This window comes from Dreissena polymorpha, chromosome 2 (genome assembly GCF_020536995.1).
Source record: "Dreissena polymorpha isolate Duluth1 chromosome 2, UMN_Dpol_1.0, whole genome shotgun sequence".
NCBI lineage: Eukaryota > Metazoa > Mollusca > Bivalvia > Myida > Dreissenidae > Dreissena > Dreissena polymorpha.
The window spans coordinates 133,932,460-133,954,278 of record NC_068356.1 but is presented as its reverse complement, the minus strand read 5'-3'; the positions used below and the strand labels follow the sequence as shown (position 1 = coordinate 133,954,278).

Below are 21,819 nucleotides of genomic sequence, written 5' to 3'. Positions count from 1 at the left end.
AGTGTTAGATTTTTAAATAATAGTTTTTTTAATACATATCAATGCGGTCAGTTTATTCTCTCCGACATCCTGTGCACGTGTAACCGATCTAAGTGGGGTACGAGTACAAAGTGCACTTACTGATAGTTATGAGTAAATTTAGCATGCTCTTTTGTCAAAATACTATAAAATACTCCTAAACTCATCATCATTATCATCATCATCATCATCACAATCATCATCATAATCATCATCATCAGTATCATCACCACCATCAGAGGCGGCGGCGTCGTTGTCATTCTCGTCGTAGTCGACATCATCATCATATCATCATTATCACCACCACCACCATCAGCGTCGTCGTCGTCGTCGTCATCATCACCACCATCATCATAATCATCATCATCATCACAACCACCACCACAATCAGAGGCGGCGACGTCGTTGTCGTCGTCGTCGCAATCAACATCATCACCATTATGATGATAGTAACGCGTATTTAATAAAGAAGATGATCATCATCATCCATAAAATCATGATTATTATCCTCGTTTATCTTAACGAGTTCTTTCCTTGATATGAATAATAAAACAAACTATATCAGGAGAGGTTGTTTGGATTTGACAGTTTTTTACACATAAATGCAAAAACACACAATTCTGTTGACGACCGTGCGTCTTCAATGTGCAACAGCGATCGACCTCTATGAAGAATCTCGAGACTTCCGTAAACGTTGCGACATCCTTCTCATATATCTAAAGAACTGAAACGATATTATATCAATTCTGTAGGACATGTCGTTACACGTATAATAAAACACCCACATGTGTGGCATGCGAATAGCGCAATACCATCAATACACATGATGGTAAGCCTTAACTCAAAATCATGCAAGTGCACACAGTGAAGCATTAATTTTGTTTAAAGCAGCAGCGATATTTTCATCCATTAACACCAATCAAGAGATGTGCACATGCCCAAACAATAATCGGTAGTAATGAACGATTCGTGTAACCACGAGCGGGATACGCAACCCTCAAGTGTCCGTTTTAGAGTTTTTAACTCTATTTTCACAGTGATTATCTAAAAACGCAATATCTGACTCCAATATCAGACACATTTTCACTTATTCTGAAAAAAGCATGATGAAAAAAAGAGTTAAACGCATCTTAGATCCTCAAAAGAACCATCGCCCTAAGAAACAAACGTTTGACAATTTTTTAATGTATCTGGTATAATAGGCTCTTTATTAACTGTAGGTTTTGTAATTGTACGAATGCATCCAGAAACAAACACGTTATTTTAGCCTCTGATCTAAACAGGGATTAGTTTCCATGAAAATATTCTGAGCTCAATCGAGTATTGAATAAAAGAAATTCAAATTTATTTTTATTTAATTATGTGGCAACCCTTATCAACTCAGTCAAAAGCAAAGCTACACTTACTTGGTTGGTAGTTAACTCGTCAAATTAGAAACTGTACACAACAAACACAACTTATCAAAAAGAAACTGATGCACAGTTGATTTGTCTTTGCCTCCAAGAAGAAGACCTTTAACTAACCAGAACAAGTCCTGTGGGTGAACCGAGATATTTATATATATTCTCATATAAACACATAAGAAGGAAACCAATTATACCACTATTAAAATAGTTTGTGATAAACAAACACAACCATGAACATATAAGATAGAAGACGTGGTTATTTAATACTTATATACGCTTTTAAAATTTAATATACGTATAGTAAGCGTGCTTGTCTGGCGTTTCAGTCCATAAAGATAAAGATGTGCGAAGTCTGATCAGGAGATAACCTGTCTGTTATAAAGTCACGCAATGTTTCGTGATCTCTTTAGCGGACAATATTGCTCATCATCAGAGAACACGGATGCAGAGGCATATCTTGAGGTACATTTTTCGGATATGTCTTATGGCACATTTTCTCTCAACGCCGCTCAAGTCATAAATTTGATGAATATATGCATCATTCTAGACTGGTTTGCGGTGTATCATTTGATGCATAAATGCTGAGCAAAACGATTGATAAACACGCACACGTAATTTCTTTTCGTAATTTGATGAATCAACATTAACTGTGCAATTTTGATGGGCACCAATGTGTATCAGCAAAAAATGGGATTTTTAATTTTCACATTTTCACATTTTCACATTTTCGTTTCACATTCGGTTACATTCTGCAATTCTTTATTGAACATTTATATTCCAGGACAATCTAACGTTTCCCCCTTTTTATAGTCAGTAGCCAATTATGTTCAGTAGCCCGGAAAGAGCTGCACGTCGTTAAATTGTTGATTACTTCGGAAAATGTCGCAATTAAAATAAAATGTGCAACCGCCATCTATATGACGCAGTAAATGTATTACCTTTAGATAAAATCAGATAAAATCCCGGTTTGTATTTCTTTGATGTAGCCGTCGACCACAGCTATGAGCTAAAAAAATCAGTCTTATAAGCCATTTAATTCGTTTCAACTCCACTGAGCTCGGTGAATCATAGAAATGAGGGACTATAATGCATCCGTATTTATTCAATATCAGAACGAAATTATACGATAGCTACTTCATATTTCATTTAATCTATATGAAACTAACACAGTGTGTGATTTTGCGATTTTATAACAACAAATTTAAATCAAGCAAATGCAAACGTACACAATTTGTTTGATGTTCCTCGATATATGTTGGAGACTTAAGGAAATTTAAGTTGCATTATTGTTTATCTTTGGTACGTCTGTTAAAATTAAGTAACCTTTAAACATGTTTTGACATCAACAAATTTCATAATTAATATATTACTCATCACAAAATGTAACGATACCAGTAACTGACGATTCTATGCTTGTCGCGAATTACTAGGTACCTTTTTAAAAATAAGAATTCGAACTTCTGAAATAAAGATCGAAAGTTGATATTAAATTGGTACCTACTATTTATATGAATGAAACTCAAGCAATACCTGGGTACTTACTAGTTTTTAGTAAGAAAAAATCAAGAAAAAGACACAAAGGAAAACTTAATAATTCTAGATTTAACAATTGATAACCATAGATTTACTCTGTGCACCCTTTATGTACCAAATAATGACACTCCCTTGTTTTATGGCAAACTTTTGTATATAATAGAGACCATAGGAAACGAGTCTTATATTTTATGTGGGAATTTTAATTTAGTACTTAATGTGAATATTGATTATGCCAACTATAAAGCATTGAATAATCATAAGAAGTCGAAGGAATTGTTATCTTCTGTAATCAATGATAAAAACCTAAAAGATACTTATAGAGTAATAAACGGTGATGCAAAATGTTTCACCTGGCGAAAGCCTAATACTATCCAACAAGCCAGATTGGACTTCTTTTTAACAACTCATAATTTAAGTCAGTTTATCAGGAAATCGGAAGTGCACGCAAGCTACAAATCAGATCACCCCCTTATTACTTTGGAATTGAATTTTAGCAATATAGAACATGGAAAGGGCCTGTGGAAATTTAATTATTCGTTACTTTATGACCTAGAACATATTCAATGTATGAAACAAATAATTGAAGAAATTAAGCAGCAATATGTCTTACCTGTGTATAACATTGAATATCTTAATACTATAGAAATTGATTTAATACAGTTTACCTTAAATGATCAACTGTTTTTAGAAACTTTATTAATGGAAATCAGAGGTAAAACCATATCATATTCGAGCTTCAAATCTAAAAAGAGAAAAGAGAATATTATATTTTAAAAGCAATTGAAGAAATTGAACAAAAATTAACAAATGAAAACACTGATGAGCTCAATCTTTTGCAACAAGAACTCTTAGGCATACGGAATTTGAAAATGAAAGGCGCTTTCATTAGAGCTAAGGCAAAGTGGATTGATGAAGGCGAAAAACCTTCAAAATATTTTTGTAATTTAGAAACACAATATTCATCTAATAAAAACATCCCTTTTATTGAAAACGATGAAGGTCAACGGTTATTTGACAATCCAGGTATTTTAAAGAAGCTGCCCAATTTTACAAAACATTGTGTACAAAGACTGTTGTTAATGACTCGTACACTGTACATGATGACCTTAAAGGCATAAACACTATTAAATTAAGTACTGCACAATCTCAATCCTTAGAAGGACTTCTAACTCTCAAGGAAATATCAATTACTTTAAAAAATATGAAGCATGACAAAAGCCCAGGAGCAGATGGCTTTACAGCAGAATTTTTTTAAGTTTTTTGGAAAGATTTAGGTCACTTTATAGTGAGGAGCCTCAACTATGGTTTTGCCTCTGGAACCATGTCAGATACTCAAAAACAAGGTATAATTTCATGTATACCTAAAGATAATAAACCAAGACATTTTCTGAAAAACCTAAGGCCATTAACACTTTTGAATGTAATTTACAAGCTTGCATCTGGGACTATTGCTAACAGATTAAAAACACGCTAAATAAGCGATATCCCTCGCAATCGATATCGTGTAGCCGCATTATCGCTAGACAGGGTACAATCGATCGAGATAATCAAATCTCGCGCACCGGTTTATTTTGCGTGCTGTAACGGGATATCGCGAGGTTGCTAATCCCTTTGTTTGTATAGGTCCCTGATCTTAAGTAATTTTGGCAGGATTTAAAAATTTTTTTTACAAAGATAACAAATCATTATAATTCGATCTAAACACTTACAGATACTTAATTCCTTAAGAATTAACCATATTTTCCACATATAAGCGTTCACAAAATGTTTGATATCTAAACGTTTTAAGTATACTTGTGGTAACACTTCAGTATAAACATATTCATACAAATTTGGGTCCGGTTGTAAGCACATTGATTTTAAACAGTGACCGTTTTAACCTGTTAGGCCGTTTTACCTCGGGACCGTTTTCATTTTAACCAGTAATAACTTTCACCATTAATGTCCGGAAATAACAACAATTCGAACAGTAGTTTTTTGCATTCTTGATATAAAAGTCATTTTGTACTTTTAATATTAACAAAACTACTACAAATTCAAATTAAATAAGTGCTACTTGTATCGGACATCGGTCTGAATGTTTTCACGGTCAGCGGGTTTGTAATTCTTACGGGAGTAACGTGAGAAATGCAAGACTTCCGGTTTATCTTAAGAAATTCACGGTCTTGCAATTCTCACGCTACACCGGTTAAGATATACATGTACATGATGTAGGTAGGTAAACAAACCGCTTGCTGGCTCTCCGGTTGTAGTTCGAAATAGGTCTGCATAGACACAGCAGTTACGGAATGTACCTGAAAATAAGCAGTGTTACATGTCCGCATAATAGAATAGTTGTGGTCAAAAAGTAAAAAATAATCCCGAAATATTTATCTGGCACAACACTCTTTCAATCTTGGTTAAATACGATATGATCATGTTTTTTCCTTGCGACACCTTGTGTGTGGCTTTAATTAAATTGGATTATCAAGAGAACATTTAATATTCTGTTTAATACAATGGCATAATTGTTACACATAATTTGTCTAATTTAGCGGTATCTATTACGTTTGCATGCGAAAGTTATTACATGCTTTCTTTCGTACAGTAGTGGTTTATCATTTGCATGCCATTGCTACTATGTGATACTTATTACAATAATGTGAATGTGATAGTATTACGTTCCCGCACTATAATAGATTTTAAATATGCAAAAATTTGATATAATTCAAAAGTTCAAATGCTCATGAAGATTTGTTTTAAGTGTGACTTGAATTATATTGAAAATGTGTGTCTGGCCTCTAAAGGTGCATGCAGAGTCATCATATTGAAATAATTTATAATGACTTGAATAATCTAAAAATTGTGAACATTTCAACAAAAGGTTGAGTCCTCATATTGTAGTGTTTTTTGTGAGTTGAAATCTGTAAAATATTGTTTTTTTAGTTATTGCTCAAAATATAAAGTCCTCATACTGCAGGGCTCTCGCTAGGTTGAAATTTTCTTTTGCCACACATTGACGCCTTATTTTGCCACTTTATAAAAATATGAGCCATTTAGTCATATTTATGGCTGGATGAGAAATATACAAAATGTTGAAATCTATAAAGAAAAAAAATTTTTTTTTTATGTTTTTTAGGAAAACGTCAATTGTAAATTTTTAGGTCCCATTTGGGAAGAATATAATATACTTTTTCAATTGGGAATGGGGCCGAAAACAAGACGCGATTTTTAACGAAAAAAACACTGAACAGGCTGCATTTCAATTCTTTAAGACAAAAGTTAAATAAAACCCTATGATTGTGATTTTTTTTGTACAGGTGTATTAACTTACAAAAAATGTAATTAAACCAGTAATGTTCAGTAACTTGTTTACTTTTTTGTAAATTTTCAGCAATTTAATGTTGAATCAAATGTATACTTGGTTACAAATATATATATATATATAAATCATTTAAAATCCTATTTAACATCAGCGATTCCAAAACCGACCTGTACATGAGTCCCTTATTTATTGGCAATTTGCTAGTGCCAGGAAAATAGCTATATTTTAGCAGTGGTTACCTCTTCCCATTTTCTCATTCTTGAGTGCCATATTTATGATCCATTTAAATTTGCAGAAGCAAAATTAACTAGCACAAGGCTATTAATCAAGGAATCATCTATGAACAATTTTAATGTCTATTAGCTCCTTACTTTAAATTTTCAACTTTGCATGACCTGTAAATGGGGCAACTAATGCCAGAGACTGCTCTTTTGGCCTCAACATATAATTGATTATAAGCGCCAGTAGTTTTCGCAAATTATAAGATTTTATCACCACTTTTCTAAAACTTTCGCATTTGGTGATAATTGCGAATGGCAGTGGGAGCCCTGATGCTGTAGGAGTTTGTTTGTTGTGAGTTGGATTCTGTAAAACATGTTAGTCCTCAAAAGGTAAAGTCCTCGTATTGTTGGAGTACATGGAGAGTTTTTATGAGTGGTATCAGCAAAGCAATTGTGTTAGTCAACAAGTTATAGTCCTCATATTCACTTTAATATGAGTTCAAGTATGTAGGAGTTGTTGTAAGTTGAATTCTGTAAAGAATCCGTTTTACTCCTCCAAATGTAGTCCTCATATTGTGAAAATTGTTTTGAAGTGAATGCAAAATTCTTGTGTTAGTACTCAAAAGGTAAAGTCCTAATATTGTAGGAGGTGTTGTAACTTAAAGTATGTAACACACATACCTTACCTTAGCATTCTTGATTGAAATACATAAAAAAAGTGTGTAAGTATCTGAATATTATACCGGTCAGCTGCGAACACTCAATTTAAGATTGACGATCACTGTTTAGCCTTTAGCAACAAGCAGGCTTTGTTTCACATTACAAGTAGCATAAATGATGTGTTTCCAATTGGAAGCACATGCCCCTCTGGACCCATCCATTTAAAAAGGTGTCTGGTGTATGCGTGGGTGTTGAATCATTCAACCAACGCCACAGCATGTTCTCAAAATCTTTTGTTTTCTTTTTCATTATTCATGTTTAAGATACACACATTACACAAAACCTATGGCCCTGTCATCAAAGTTTCAGGGGCAAAGGTTATGTTTCAACACTAGGGTGGCGGAAAAGGGACTATGGCCAACTAAATTTGAATTGTTTTTTTCTACGCTGCGTTTAAAGTATCATATTAAAGACGTAAATACAATTACAGAGAAAATATTTTCGAAATTGTAAGGACACAATATCAACATTGACTATGTTGTTGTATAATGATCTGGTTTGTTTTCATGCTTTTCATGATTGTAAAATAACAATGTTTCTATGATATATACTAGCAAATTATGCCAAAACTGGTCAGATAGTCGAAAATTCTCACTGCTCAGATGCAACTTTTATAATATTAATTGTGTTATGTCTCTGTTTTCTTATCATGCAATCTTAAACAAAAATCTTTAATTAATTGACTGATTTGGTATATTTTTTATTTAATGACAAAAATCTACAGTGGCTAAAATAAGACAAAAGAAATATTTTTTAGCTATATCTAATCAGTGCACCTGAGATAGCTATTACCTGGCCATGATGCATTGCAATAGTTATAACGTTTGCATGCGATTTATTAAGATTGCATGTAATAAGTAACCAATAATGACATATATTTAATCATTGGTTAAATTGGGTTAGGGTAAAAAAAAGTAATGACTTGGTTTTCAGGCAGTGCTGCTTTGTTTCATTATGGCCCGCTCCTTAATTGATTTTATAACAAAAAATGTTTATGTTTTCACTTTTACTCGGCTGAAAAATCTGGTAGATGTACAATTCTGTATACTTTTGTGTACATTCGGTTTGTTGGGAAAGCCTTCCTGACCAGAAATTCCCTTGAAGTTGATGTCAAAGCAATGAAAGAGTTATAAAGTCATTGCATATACTGTCTGTAAAGACGACACATTATTTAATCTCTTGAAAAGGTGTTTAGATTCATAAATGATTTCTAATCAAAGTATATATTGCTGACAGTGAAATAACTGGTTGCTGAAACTAGACTTTTAAAACTGTTGAATGTTATGTTATTGTTAATGGTGCCGTCTGGATTTTGAGACATTTGTTCAGTTTGATGTTGAGGAGACGGGTACATCTACATTACAGGGTTACAAGATGTCCATTTTCTGAAGACATTCATTTTAAATGTACCCAGCACGATTTTGCTTCACATATCAATTGCCTTTCCATAAATGGAAGTGGGAGGCTTCAAGCCATGTCTCTATGGCTGTATATATGTCCCAAAATTGGGATAAGTTCTATTTGACAGCATCATTTAGTGATGATGCAGGGCCCTTACTTCACTTTGGATGATTGGGGCCGGGGCCCTTAGAAGGGAGAATTTCGCGTCGTTTTGGGCAAAAAAGGGAATTTTAGAAGATCTTTTAACCAACCATTCAACACTTAAAATTGCTATATTTTAATGTAATTTACATAAATATACATGAAATCAAAGGTTAATAGTACAATAACAGCTGGCAACATAGGTATTAAAGTATTTAAAAAAAAATGGAGGGGGGAATTTTTAGATGAAAAAGGGGAAAAAAAGTATAATATTTTAAGGGGGAAATGGGGCCCCAAAAACGAGGGCCCTGTGATGACATGTTGTTTGGTGTGTTTAAGCATGTTCCATCAGGTTATATGTCACCACTTATTTAAAGTCTTGAAGCATTTCTTTAAACGAACATTTTAATATTGCGTTTTGAAGTGACAATGACTGAGCGTGAGTTTTTTTAGAAGCGAATGTGTTACACATGTGCCTGAAAAACACCTTCATTTTTAGCCTTAGCTATCGAGTGCATACAAAATAGATATCGTGCGTGCAACAAGTAATATTGTGTTAGCACGTATTACTATCGGGTACTATTAATCCACATTATACCTACAGTCAGTGACCTCTACAATAGGTTTGTATAGGTACCTGATATATTGAAAATGTGTGCCTGGCCTCTAAAGGTGCATGTAAAGGCATCATATTGAATACTCTCAAACAATACAAATATGTGTATATTTTATCAAAAGGTTAAGTCCTCATATTGCAGGAGTTTGTTGTGAATTGAAATCTGTAAATTATTGGTATTGGGATTATTCCTCAAAATATAAAGTCCTCACACAGTAGGAGTTTGTTGTGAGTTTGATTCTGTAAAACATTTGTTAGTCCTCAAAAGGTACATGTAGTCCTCTTATTGTATGAGTAAATTGAGAGTTGGTATAAGTTGTATTCTGCAAAGCTTTATTTTTGCAAGAGATTGTAGTCCTCATATTGTAGGAATTTAATATGAGTTGAAGTCAGTAAGACATCCGTTTTATTCAACAAAATGTAGTCCACGTATTGTGAGAGATGTAGTGAGTTGAGTGTGTAAGTATCTGAACATTATGCTGTTAAGCATTCGTTTTACTCCCCAAAATGTAGTCCTCACGTTGTAGGAGTTGTTTTGAAGTAAATTATGCAAACTTCTGGTGTAGTTACTCAAAAGATAAAGTCCTAACATTGTAGGATATTTTGTAACTTGAAGTATATAACAAACATACCTTATCTTAACATTCTTGTTCTCAATACTACAAACAAACAATATTTTAAGTGTGTACGTATCTAAACGTTATACTGGTCAGCTGCGAACACATTTCCGTTGTGCAACAGTCCCAACATGTTTATATGTTACCTCATCTCTAAAGTTATGAATGACAATCACGGTTAAGTAAGTTTAGAATTGATTAAAATAGGCAGCGTAATTGAAGATGGATAATTTTAACTGTACAGCATACTTTTAACAAAATACTGTCCCAACACATCTCTAAATAACTGTTCTGTTACTTAATGTATCAGATCTGTAATCATCAAGATCGAATTCATTTGTAAATTGATAATATTGCGGTATTTAACAGTCATGTGACTTTATCCTATTTTTAGAAACAAAACATGTGCTGTTTCTGTTTTAAAAGAAAACAAAAATCTATATTTTGCCTTGTTGGTGCTTGTTTTATGAATACACTATACTTTTCATACATAGACAACAAGGAATTATAGATTAAACTTAAATATTAAAATAATGTGTTGCTGGTCAAACTTGAGTTATTGAACAAATAATACATTACCGAAACCAAAAGTTGTTTTGACAATTCTGATCATGCAGTCAAGGTTTATTTGAAAATATTCTAATGAAACTGTCGTCATGTGATCAAACAACAATGGCGGCCTAAGTGTACATCATATGCGGATTAGAGTCATTTCTGGTATTATTAGATGTATTTGACTATTTGGATTAGCAAAAAACCCACATGTCAAGAATTTATTCCGACATACTTGCAGTTTTTATTGTCATTATATAAAGTTTAAAATATTTGAATTATAGCGTGACATTACAGTGTTTTTTTTTCATCCAAACTCGGGCCGGTATTCTGCAACATTCTAAATGGAAAAAAAGGATATTTTTTCCCAAATTGGACCTAAAAATTCACAATTAAAGGTTTAAAAAATATATTTAATTTTCGAATTCAACATTTAGGTAATATCCTATTAAAGGGGCCTTTTTACGTTTGGGTAAATTGACAAAATTAAAAAAAAAGTTGTTTCAGATTCAGATTTTCATTTTGGTTATGATATTTGTGAGGTAACAGTAATACTGAACATTTACCATGCTCTAAAATAGCCATTTTATGCATCTTTTGACGATTTAAAAACCTGAAAATTATAAAACGTTGCAACGCGAAACAAATTAATATTTTGGAGAGTTCTTTTGTTGTTGTTATATTTTGTGAAACTACGAGGACTGGTTATATAAAGTATAAAATGCATCCGACATTGTATAAGGAAGGATGGCCGAGTGGTTTAATTGGGAGACTTTTTACTCCACGACTCCAGGGGTCAGTGGTTCGAGCCCTGCGGAAGGTTACGCTTTTTTTTTCCTTTTTTAAATTGCATTCTTGATTTTTCCTGGATAATTTAAGATCCAATGTTTACATGTATCATTATACAGAATTTAATGACAAACCTCAAAACATGCCAAAATCTGTGAAAAGGCCCCTTTAAGCCTCAAAAGGGCAAGTCCTCACAGTTTAGGTGTGTAGGGTTATAGTATGTAAAACAATTGTAAAACAAAAGTCCTATAGTGTAGTTGTTTTGACGAAAATTATGTAAACAATATCCTGACAGTGAAGTTCAATAATTTGTTTAATTATCAGAGTTTTTGTGACTTGAATAATATGTAAAACATATTATTTGTCATTGGAAAAAAGTTTTGATGGTAGGAGTTGATTGAAAGCAATAAATGTGTGAAATCAAGCCAAGGTGATGAAACCTTTGTAAATGAATACATTAAAAAAATACTTTGAGCCTGCAGAAAATCTTTTCAATGAGCCTGCAGATAAGCTTTTCAATGGTCGTGTAGATAAGCTTGTCAAACTCATTTGTAAATACACTTTAAAACAAAAATTGGGGCATGATTAATTGAATTAAAATATTGATTATGCCAAGAAGCAAAGTTTTAATCAAACATAATTTGATTCATTTAAAGCGAGATTATACAATTTTTTATATGTGTTAAATTGTAATATATTGATACATAATGTTACAATAACACAAAATAGGCAAACAAATTATACATTAAATACGAATTTCATAAAATTCAGCAAAGACAAATTAGCGCCCCGAGCCGATTGTGACGAACATATTTTGCCTACAATAACTGAAGCATTCGTCTTTTTATCAGGACCAGAGTTAGTGTACGTGTGTCTTATGAATATATATCGTTGCAGGAATTTGAAATGAACCGTTAAACTAAGTTTAGATTCACATCTTACATGCATGATATACATGCTGGCGAATTCGACTGTACAGCCGTTTTCGATGTCAGAATTAAATATCTGGCTTAATTTGCATTTTCGACACATGTTCTTCTGACCTTTTATTTTATTTATATTGAAATATATATATAATAAGTATTTACATATTTTATTCAAATTCATTAATATTTGACAAAATCGTATAATCTCGCTTTAACATGAAAATTTTGGACCAACACCCAGAAATAGAAAAGTTTGCTTGTTTTAATAAATTATATTTGTGTAGAATAATATTTTGACTTGCACCTACTACTATAAAAGTTAGAGAAACAAAAACAAAGACTGAAAGAGCAGACCCTGAAAACAACTACCTTTAAAATGTACTTCTTGCTGTTTTTTGCAGAACCCCTAACATTCAACTCTATTTGGAGCCTCCTAAGTTTGTGTACATGCTGAAGAGCCACTCACGCTGAAACATATTTTAGACTCTAAGTTGATGGTACTAGTATATCAGGGTCAGGATCAATGGGGTTTTCAGGGGATCACATACGGGGTAGACATAATGTAAACACACCGTTCAGAACTTTATTTTTGCAAATATCTAAAGTTTTAAAAATAAATTTGCAAAAATCTTTAGTGCATAACAGACAGTTTCAAACCTATTTATTTTAGCTTGCTTGCATTGAAAGCCTCAGACTTCTTAAAATGCCGTTTCCCAAATGCTGTGTCCGTTTCCTGGGCTAGAACCAGTACTTGGTGTCTTTATGGGAGATCTAAAGAACGCTTCCACAGTGGGTATTGAACGCATGACCTCCCGGCAGGCATCCATTACACCTCATATATGTGATATCCATGGAAAAGTGAAAAGTTTTTAGTATATGTTCGAGTTTGTTGTGACATGAATTCTGAGAAACACGTGGGCTAGTCATCAAAATGTATAGTCCTCATTATGTTTTGTAGGACTTTGTGAGTTGATTAAGAATTTCAATACAACAATGTATAGTCCTCATTATGTAGGAGTTTGTGAGCTTATTAATAATTTCCATCTAACATTTGCCTTAGTTCTCAAAAAGTGGAAACCTCCGTTTACAGGAGGTTTTTGTTTATAAACTTTTTAAAAACTTGTTAATCCTCAATTGTTCAAATTGTCCATTGTAAACCGGTTTCAACACCATATGAGTTTAATTGACTGTGGAATGGCAAACCAAGATGTTTTCATCTTGGTCCTGGTTGCTTGTTTTCAGAAGTTTTGTTTTTTCGATTTCAAAACAATGCAGGGCAAGGAGATTAAACTGCAGGGCGATTAGATTTTGGGCCTACTTGCCACGCAGGGTGAGTGGATCTGGAATAATGTGTAGAGACTTACCATGTTTCTTTTTTTGTGAGTTGAAACATGTTTGCAATATCGAACAAGTTCAAATGTTTGATAATTATATTGTGAACGTTTGTACATATTTTGTGTACCAGCCCTTAGGTTGTGAATGATTTTGTTTTTAATTAAAATCTAAAATAATGTGTTGTACATTGATTTCTGTTAAACAAGAGTGTAAGTTATCAGAAGGGAAAGTCCTCATATTGTTGGAGTTTGTTGTGTTAAAGGGAAAGTCCTCATATTGTTGGAGTTTGTTGTGTTAAAGGGAAAGTCCTCATGTTGTTGGAGTATGTTGTATATAACATTATGTAAAACAAGTGTGTTTGTCATCCAAAATGAAAGTCCTCACATTTTTGGTGTTTGGTGTATCTTGAATTATGAAAAAACTAATGTGAACGTTATCAAAAGGTAAAGTCCTTATATTACTTGAGCTTGTTGTGTGTTGAATAATGTTTAAAAAAAAACGTGTAAGTAATCAAAAGGAACAGTGCTCATATTGTTTGAGTTTGTTGTATGTTGAATTATGAAAAAAGCATGTTAAGTTATCAAATGGTGAAGTCCTCATATTGTTGGAGTTTTTTTGTGTATTTACTAATGTAAAACAAATGTGTAAGTAATCAAAATCCTCACAGTTCATGATTGTTGGTGAGTTCTAGTATGTAAAACAATTGTAAAACAAAAGTCATTCTATACTATAGTTTATCTTTACAAAAATTATATGAAAAGTATCCTGAAAGTGATGTTCCTTAATTTGTTTAATTGTCAGAGTATTTGTTACTTGATTAATATGATAAACATTTTCTATGTCAAAAAATCCTCATTGTAGGAGTTGATTGAAAGCAATAAATGTGTAAAATCAAGCCAAGGTAATGATGACCATTTGTAAATAAATACATTAGAAAAAAAGGTTGAGCCTGCAGATAAGCTCCTTCCAACTCATTTGAAAATGCACTATAAAACAAAAATTGAGGCATGAGAAATGAATTTAAAATATTGATAATGTCAAGAAGCAAAGTTCGCATTTAACATATATTATCTCATTTAACATGACGATTTGGGATAAATACCCTGATATAGAGAAATTACATGTTTTAACTCTGAAAACAGCTACCTACTTAATTTACCTTTTGCTGTTTTACAGAGCGTCCAAAGGTTCACCTGACCACCACAACTCTTTTCGGAGTGTCTGAAGTTCGTGTACATGCTGGGGAGCCACTAAAGATGAAACTGGGCATTACCGGTTCTCCAACTCCCATTGTCATCTGGGCTAAAGAAGGAAAACCCATTCCAAGGGTAATTATCTATTAGTATTTAAATCTTTGGGACCAGTTTAGTGTTTTCAATTATATTAAACCAGTAACCCATTAAATATGTTTAACCATTTCAGAGTGAAACAAAAGCGATTGTACATGTACTTACCTAAACGGATTATAAATAATACTTAATCCACTTAATTTCTAATTAAAATGTGTTTTTGTATGTAAAACGTATCCTCCATCGTTGAACATGTATGACATGCTCTTCACATCAAATTAATATTAATTATATGATGCCTGTCGTTAACTCTATGGTTACTTGTCATTTCCGCTAAGCCTCATTATTTTATTTTATTGTCTGCCATCTTAGAAGCACATTTTATTTGTGCAGCGCCATGTAAAATCGTATACAACCGCCTACGTTCGCGACAACTCGAGAAGCTCCATTAACGTTGGAATCATTCTTGGATTTTTTAAATTTTTCTTCAGTGTTCTTATGTCGGTTGATAATGATACATTATTTGACAAGATTTACCTTTTTATTACCGGAAATATCAGGAACCATTAATCAAGAAATAATGTTGTTTTGAAAACTGCAAAGGGGTTGCAATCTTAGGACGCAAAAAATATTGGATAGTAAGTCTGGCGCTCTTGCATTTCACCTTTGGCCTTTTGAAATATTTGTCGGCAATTTCCCACGGGCCGACGGGCATTTGCCATGTCTGGGCTCTAGTTCTCAACTAACCATCAAATATAAACAATTTGCAAACCTACCTTTACTTCCATTAGATGCAACATATGTTATTGTTAGTCAAGTGTATTTTGGTTGACTTATATTGTAGGCTCGCACCTCCAACACTCATGACTATGATATTCTAGACCTCCCAAAAGCAGATTATGACGACACTGGAAACTACCTTGTGACTGTTGAAAACAAACATGGCAGAGACTCTGCAGATATTCCGGTGATCGTTATTGGTATGTTAAATTTTGCAATTTTGCAATTTCTCACTGGCATTTGTCAAAAGCAACAACAACAAATATCTTAGTTGATAATAAATTACCAAACTGCTAATAATTTCTCTATCAAAGATCTATTATTTATTTGCATAATATGTCTTTTTGTAACCATAATGGCTGTGCTAGTGTTCTGTGTTGTTACTTATAGCCTCTTCATAAAATTTACAAATAGTCAAATTGTTTTGCAGACAAGCCTGGACCACCCAAAGGTACTTTGGAGGTCAGTGATGTGTTTGCGGACTCCTGCCAATTGGCATGGAAACCACCTCAGGACAAAGGAAACTCACCAATAATCGGTGAGTCCTTTTAATTACAATTTTTATTCTCTGATTTAGGCTTGTTTACCATGAATACAACTATTGAAAATGAAATTGATGTTCTTGGGCATATTTTGTTTCGAAATCATTTTCAATGAATTAAACTGAACTTTTGTTATGACAGAAAATATATTTGTGTTAGTGTTTGACACAACAATATATCTCTTAAGTAACCTTTCCCTATTTCGTTCAATTGAAAACAATATTCAAGTTTTAGATGTTGCCACGTAAACAGATTATGGAATGTACTCTTGATTTAGGCTACACAGTAGATAAATGCCAGGAGGGCTAAGACTTCTGGGAAAAGGTGCCTTGCATACCGATGTGCAAGTCCAGAATAGTCACTGGACTGAAGACTGGAGACTAGAGTCAAGTTCAAGTTCAGGGTCATACGGAATATATAAGAACATGTACGGAATAGGAGAGCCCTTAGAGGCAGACTTCCCAGTGTTAGTCAAGAATCGATTTGGTGAGAAAATGCTTTTTTTTCTAGTCAGTGTTCACAAATTTCGTTGACAAATGTCTTGTGTAGTTGTTGTTATGTGTGTCCTTGGAACAATTCAGCTCCATATTCTAGTATCCATTTGCTTCCTGTATTTCTCATGACCCAAAAGTGAGGCATATAGTAACTGCATTGTCAGTCCGTCCTTCAACCCATCCATCAGTCTTGCCCTCTTCATGCGTGGAGTATAACTGAAAATATTGAAGGGATTTTCAAAAGGTGTAGTCCTCATTATGTTGGAGATTGTTGATAGTCCAATATTGTAAAATTGTGTTATATTTCTTGCCCAGATGTTGTAGGGGATGTTGACTGGTGTGTTTAATAACAAAACACATAGTTTTTAAATCTATTTATTTTAGCTTGCTAGCATCAACAGCCTCAGAGTTATTAAAATGCTCTCTAGTCCATTTCCAAGACATAGAACCAGTACTTGTGTTTTTATGGGAGATCTAAAGAACGTTCCCACAGTGGGTATAGAATGCGTGACCTCCTAGCAGACATCCACTACACAACGATGACTTTATATATTATGTGATATCCATAGAAAAGTGAAGTCTTTAGTAAATATTTGAGTTTGTTGTGACATGAATTCTGAGAAACATGTGGGCTAGTCATCAAAATGTATAGTCCTCATTATGTAGGACTTTGTGAGTTAATGAAGAATTTCCATACCAAAATATATAGTCCTCATTATGTAGGAGTTTGTGAGTTTATTGAGCATTTCCAAACAACAATGTATAGTCCTCATTATGTAGGAGTTTGTGAGTTGATTAAGAATTTCAATACAACAATGTATAGTCCTCATTATGTAGGGGTTTGTGAGTTTATTTATCATTTCCATACAACATCTGCCTTAGTTCTCAATAATTGGAAACCTCCGTTTTAAGGAGATTTTGTGTGAATTTTTTTGAAACTTGTTAATCCTAAATAGTTGAAATCATTTTCATGGTAAACCGGATTCAACACCATATGAGTTTAATTGATTGAGGAATGGCGAACCAAGATGTTTTCATCTTTGACGTGGTTGCTTATTTTCAGAAGTTGTGTTTTTTCGATTTAAATGTGTGGATGCCTGCAATGTTTCTTGTTTGTGATTTGAAACATGTTTGCAATGTCGAACAAGTTCAAATGTGTTTTAATTATATTGTGCAAGTCCAGAATAGACTGGAGTCAAGTTCAAGTTCAGGGTCATGGCTGAGAACATATACGGAATAGGAGAGCCTTTAGAGACAGACTGCCCAGTGCTAGTCAAGAATCAATTTGGTGAGAAAAAGCATTTTTCTAGTCGTGTTCATAAAATCAGTTAACAAATGTCTTTTGTAGTTGTTCTTGTCCCCTACCAACCGAAGGGGACTTATGGTATGCACTCTGTCTGTCTGTCTGTCTGTCTGTCTGTCTGTCTGTCTGTCTGTCTGTCTGTCTGTATGTCTGTCTGTCTGTCTGTCTGTCTGTCTGTCTGTCTCTCTGTCTGTCTGGCTGTTTTTCTGTCTGTCTGTCTGTCTGCCTGTCTGTCACACCTTTCTGGATCCTGCGATAACTTTAAAAGTTCTTAATATTTGTTCATGAAACTTGAAACATGGATAGATGGTAATATGGACAATTCAGCTCCATTTTCTAGTATCAATTTCCTTGCTGTTGTTTTTATGAACCCAAAGGGAGGCATATAGAATCGTCAGTCCGTCCATCAATCAATCAGTCTTTCCTGCCTCTTGCATAGTTTAGGACCGGAAGTATTGAATGGATTCTCAAAAGGTATAGTCCTCATTGTTTAGGAGTTTGTTGTGAGTCGAAATATGTAATCATTTGTTATATTTCTAGTCCTCCTGCTGTAGGGATTGTTGACTGTGTGTTTGATAACGAAACACATATATGTGATATCCATGGAAAAGTGAAGTCCTTAGTATATATTGAAGTTTGTTGTGACATGAATTCTGAGAAGCATGTGGGCAAGTCATCAAAATGTATAGTCCTCATTTTGTTGGCGTTTGTTATTTGATTTTTATAAAACATCCTCAAAAAGTGGAAACCTAGAGTTTTAGGGAATTTGTTGTGTGTTTACTTTTGTAAAACTTGTTGGTCCTCAATTTTGTAAAACATTTCTATGGTAGACCTAAGAAAAGTATTCAGTTATACAGCTGGGGACAGATTTAGACATGCCTTTTGTGGTGAGTCGTGGTTATGGGTTTTCGTTATAAGTACCGTAATATTTCATAAGTTTTCAAAAACCTTAAATTTTCTGACATCCCTTGTTTTAGCCATTATTATTCTTTGGAAGCCCAGATTGTCATCTACAATTAATGACTCATACAGCTGAATTTCGTTAAAAGGTCAAGGTCACAGTGAACACTTGATAATTGTACATAGAACTAATATTTAGATATTGAGTGTATATGTTTGTGTCGGGCTCATGGTTTAGGTCTTCTTTATGCATGGAGATAATTAAGTGTGGCACAAATGTTCACCATCACCATCAGATGTGTCTTGAACAAGTTTCAGTTCCCTTGGTTAAGATTAAGGTCACACTTAAAGTACAAATGTTTTATAAATCTTGAATTTATTTCAATACATGTCGGTTGTGTCCAGAACAGGACATTGAGGGAATTTGAAGTTGAAGTGTGTAATAGATGGTGGACATATTTTGATATTTTATGTTGACTATGATCAGTTTCACAGACAAGAATAATTTCACTGTGCTCAATTAGTCACTTATAAAATGTAAATGACGTTTTCAATCATGGAAGGTTTTATGTAACTTTGAGAGTATCATTTCGTGACATATAGTTATATGAGTATATTTATGCATTTCATGATCATGTTTCTTGAGTAAAAGCTGAATATTGTGTTAATATTAAAATGTGTTGCCGGTAGTGCCTTCCACTGACAAGTGACAAGAATAATTGTTTACAATAATATGAAGATACATGGGCTTGTTCTTAATTGTTCATCCAGAGCAAAACACATCTTATTTGCTTCAAACTTCAAACTTATACCATTAAGCAGCCATAATTAACACACTATGTATCATCTGGAATGTGAGCAATAATCTTAGCAAATCAATATATTGGTGTAGAAGTAGAAACAAAACAACATGTAATAATTCTTTTCCCAAATAATGAGTCCATTTTGGTGATTATTGTTGGTGTATTGTTTAACTCAAAGAGTATTGCTACTAAAGTGATGAAACTTAACCAACATACTATTATCAACAGCATGTGAAAATGTGCACCAAAAATGTTGGTAATTTTTTTAACACAACCAGAATTATGGCCCTATTTAGGAACAACGATACACTCTTGAAAAACTGATCATATGATAGGAACACCTGCAGCAGGCAGTTTGTCCTGCAGCATCAAGGAGAACTATGTTCACTCTTACTCAAAAAGGTTTTAGTTGTATCATCATGAAACTTGTTGATAATATCTGGGCCAAGTTTTATAACCAGCCATATACTAGTTTTAATCCTATCATCAATCTTGGTCAAAATGTTTGTGGGCATATACTCTCAGCCAAGTGAAGTGCAATAACCTGAAGCACTTTTGAATTACCCTTGAATTACCAAAAAATGTGCCAAATTGATGTTCTCCCACTAAAATAGGCTTATCATCTTAATCCTTCAGGTATTCCTTTCCTATAGGTACAAAATTAATTAATTGTGTGTTAAAAAACTGTACCTTTAGTGTAGAGCCGCTGGACCAAGAAGACAGTAATTCGGAAGAAGATTCTGAAGAAGATATGCCAGTTGTTGATACAGATGCTAAGTCCAAAGCTACAACCAACAAGTCCAAAGCCACAGCCAGCCAGTCCAAAGCCACAACCAGCCAGTCCAAAGTTTCAACCAAGGCAACAACCTGCTCTGTCGGAAAGAAAGCGCAGAAAAGAAAATTGTGGTCTGTTGAAGAACAAGCTGCTGTTGAGCGACATCTCGGAAAATATCTTCACACTTCAAAGCTGCCAGGTAGAGATTGAGGAGAGCCGAAAAAAAGAACCTGTATTGTTGAACAGACCTTGGCAACAGGTGAAAAGCTACATTAAAAATTGTAAAGTTACAATGTAGAGAAGATTAAACAGTGCAAACTGAATAAGCTGTGTGTTTTGTGTCAAGCCAGCAGGTTTGAACTACTGGTTTATTTCCTTGAAAGGAATGCCTTAGTTCCAAGGCTTATTGTGTAGGAGCATTCATCACTATTTATCTTTTGTTTGTATTTTACATTAACATTCGACCTTGTACTCATGTCCTTCGGATTTATTGTTGCGCATAATCAAAAAGTATAAATGCTAGGAATGAAACTTTACAAACATTAATTTACCAGCATGAGAACTTACTCCCCTGTGTATTTTGGTCCTTTTTTCTACATAATTGGAGTTATGAGACAACTGGAATATAGGGCCATCAGTGTCCATAGGACACGTGTTGAGTTGTTCTGTTTTATCTTCATTTTATATGCGTGATGTGCTCACATAAAGTTGTTTTTCATTTTTGGTACCGCTCTTCGTGTGATTTCAATTTATGTATTATCTACATGCAGTGCTCCAGCTAGGCCTTAATGGAAGGGTGCCCCGCCCTTTCTTTCAGATGATTTGTAACTTGATTTGTAACTTGATTGAACGTGTGTTATGGCGCATATGTAGTAGCAGCTGTTTTTCTTAGTATAAATTAAGTTTTTGGATTTGTTTTGCATATTACTCAAAAGGATTTACTGCTAGAGTAGTAAACATATATATGTATTGATCAGCTGCACTTTTATTATATGCTTTTGTAACAACAGGCATGTCCTTTGTTAAATTTATTTTGCAAAAGTATAACAAACCTTTAAGACACAATGGTATCTTTAAGCAGCGTATAGCTCCATATTTTGAAGAAATGGCTTTTCTTCTTGCCCCAGCTTCAGCCTTTGAACTAGCGTTTAAGTTAAAACTTTTTCTGTAAGCTAGTTTCTCATGAATGGCTTAAGGTATAATATAGGACACGTGTTGAGGTGTTTTGTGTTATGTTCATTTGGTATATGTGTGATATGCTTATATAAAGTTGTTTTTCAGATTTTGTACTGCTTTTGATGTGATTTCAATGTCTGTATTATCTACATGCAGTGCTCCAGCTAGGCCTTAA

At 33.7% G+C, this 21,819-nt stretch overlaps 1 protein-coding gene and 1 long non-coding RNA gene across 2 annotated transcripts; one reads left to right on the top strand and one right to left on the bottom strand.

The window, feature by feature from the left end:
* Window positions 1-579: 579 nt before the first annotated feature.
* LOC127870441 (uncharacterized) lies at window positions 580-1,742 on the bottom strand. Its single transcript, XR_008044823.1, has 2 exons — window positions 1,425-1,742; window positions 580-742 (listed from the first exon to the last, which is right to left on the bottom strand). It is a non-coding gene; the product is annotated as an uncharacterized LOC127870441 (long non-coding RNA).
* Window positions 1,743-14,252: 12,510 nt separating this feature from the next.
* On the top strand, window positions 14,253-20,678 carry LOC127870091 (myosin-binding protein C, fast-type-like). Its single transcript, XM_052412752.1, has 5 exons — window positions 14,253-14,262; window positions 14,759-14,910; window positions 15,716-15,851; window positions 16,082-16,189; window positions 20,395-20,678. Exons 1-5 carry the CDS (start codon window positions 14,253-14,255, stop codon window positions 20,676-20,678), a joined length of 690 nt encoding a protein of 229 aa, XP_052268712.1.
* The last annotated feature ends 1,141 nt before the right edge of the window (window positions 20,679-21,819 follow it).

Excerpts from the sequence above, each read along its gene's own strand:
- LOC127870091 (XM_052412752.1), top strand. Across the intron at positions 15,852-16,081 it reads TATTCCGGTGATCGTTATTG|ACAAGCCTGGACCACCCAAA; the intron begins GTATGTTAAATT and ends ATTGTTTTGCAG. Across the intron at positions 16,190-20,394 it reads AGGAAACTCACCAATAATCG|AGCCGCTGGACCAAGAAGAC; the intron begins GTGAGTCCTTTT and ends CCTTTAGTGTAG.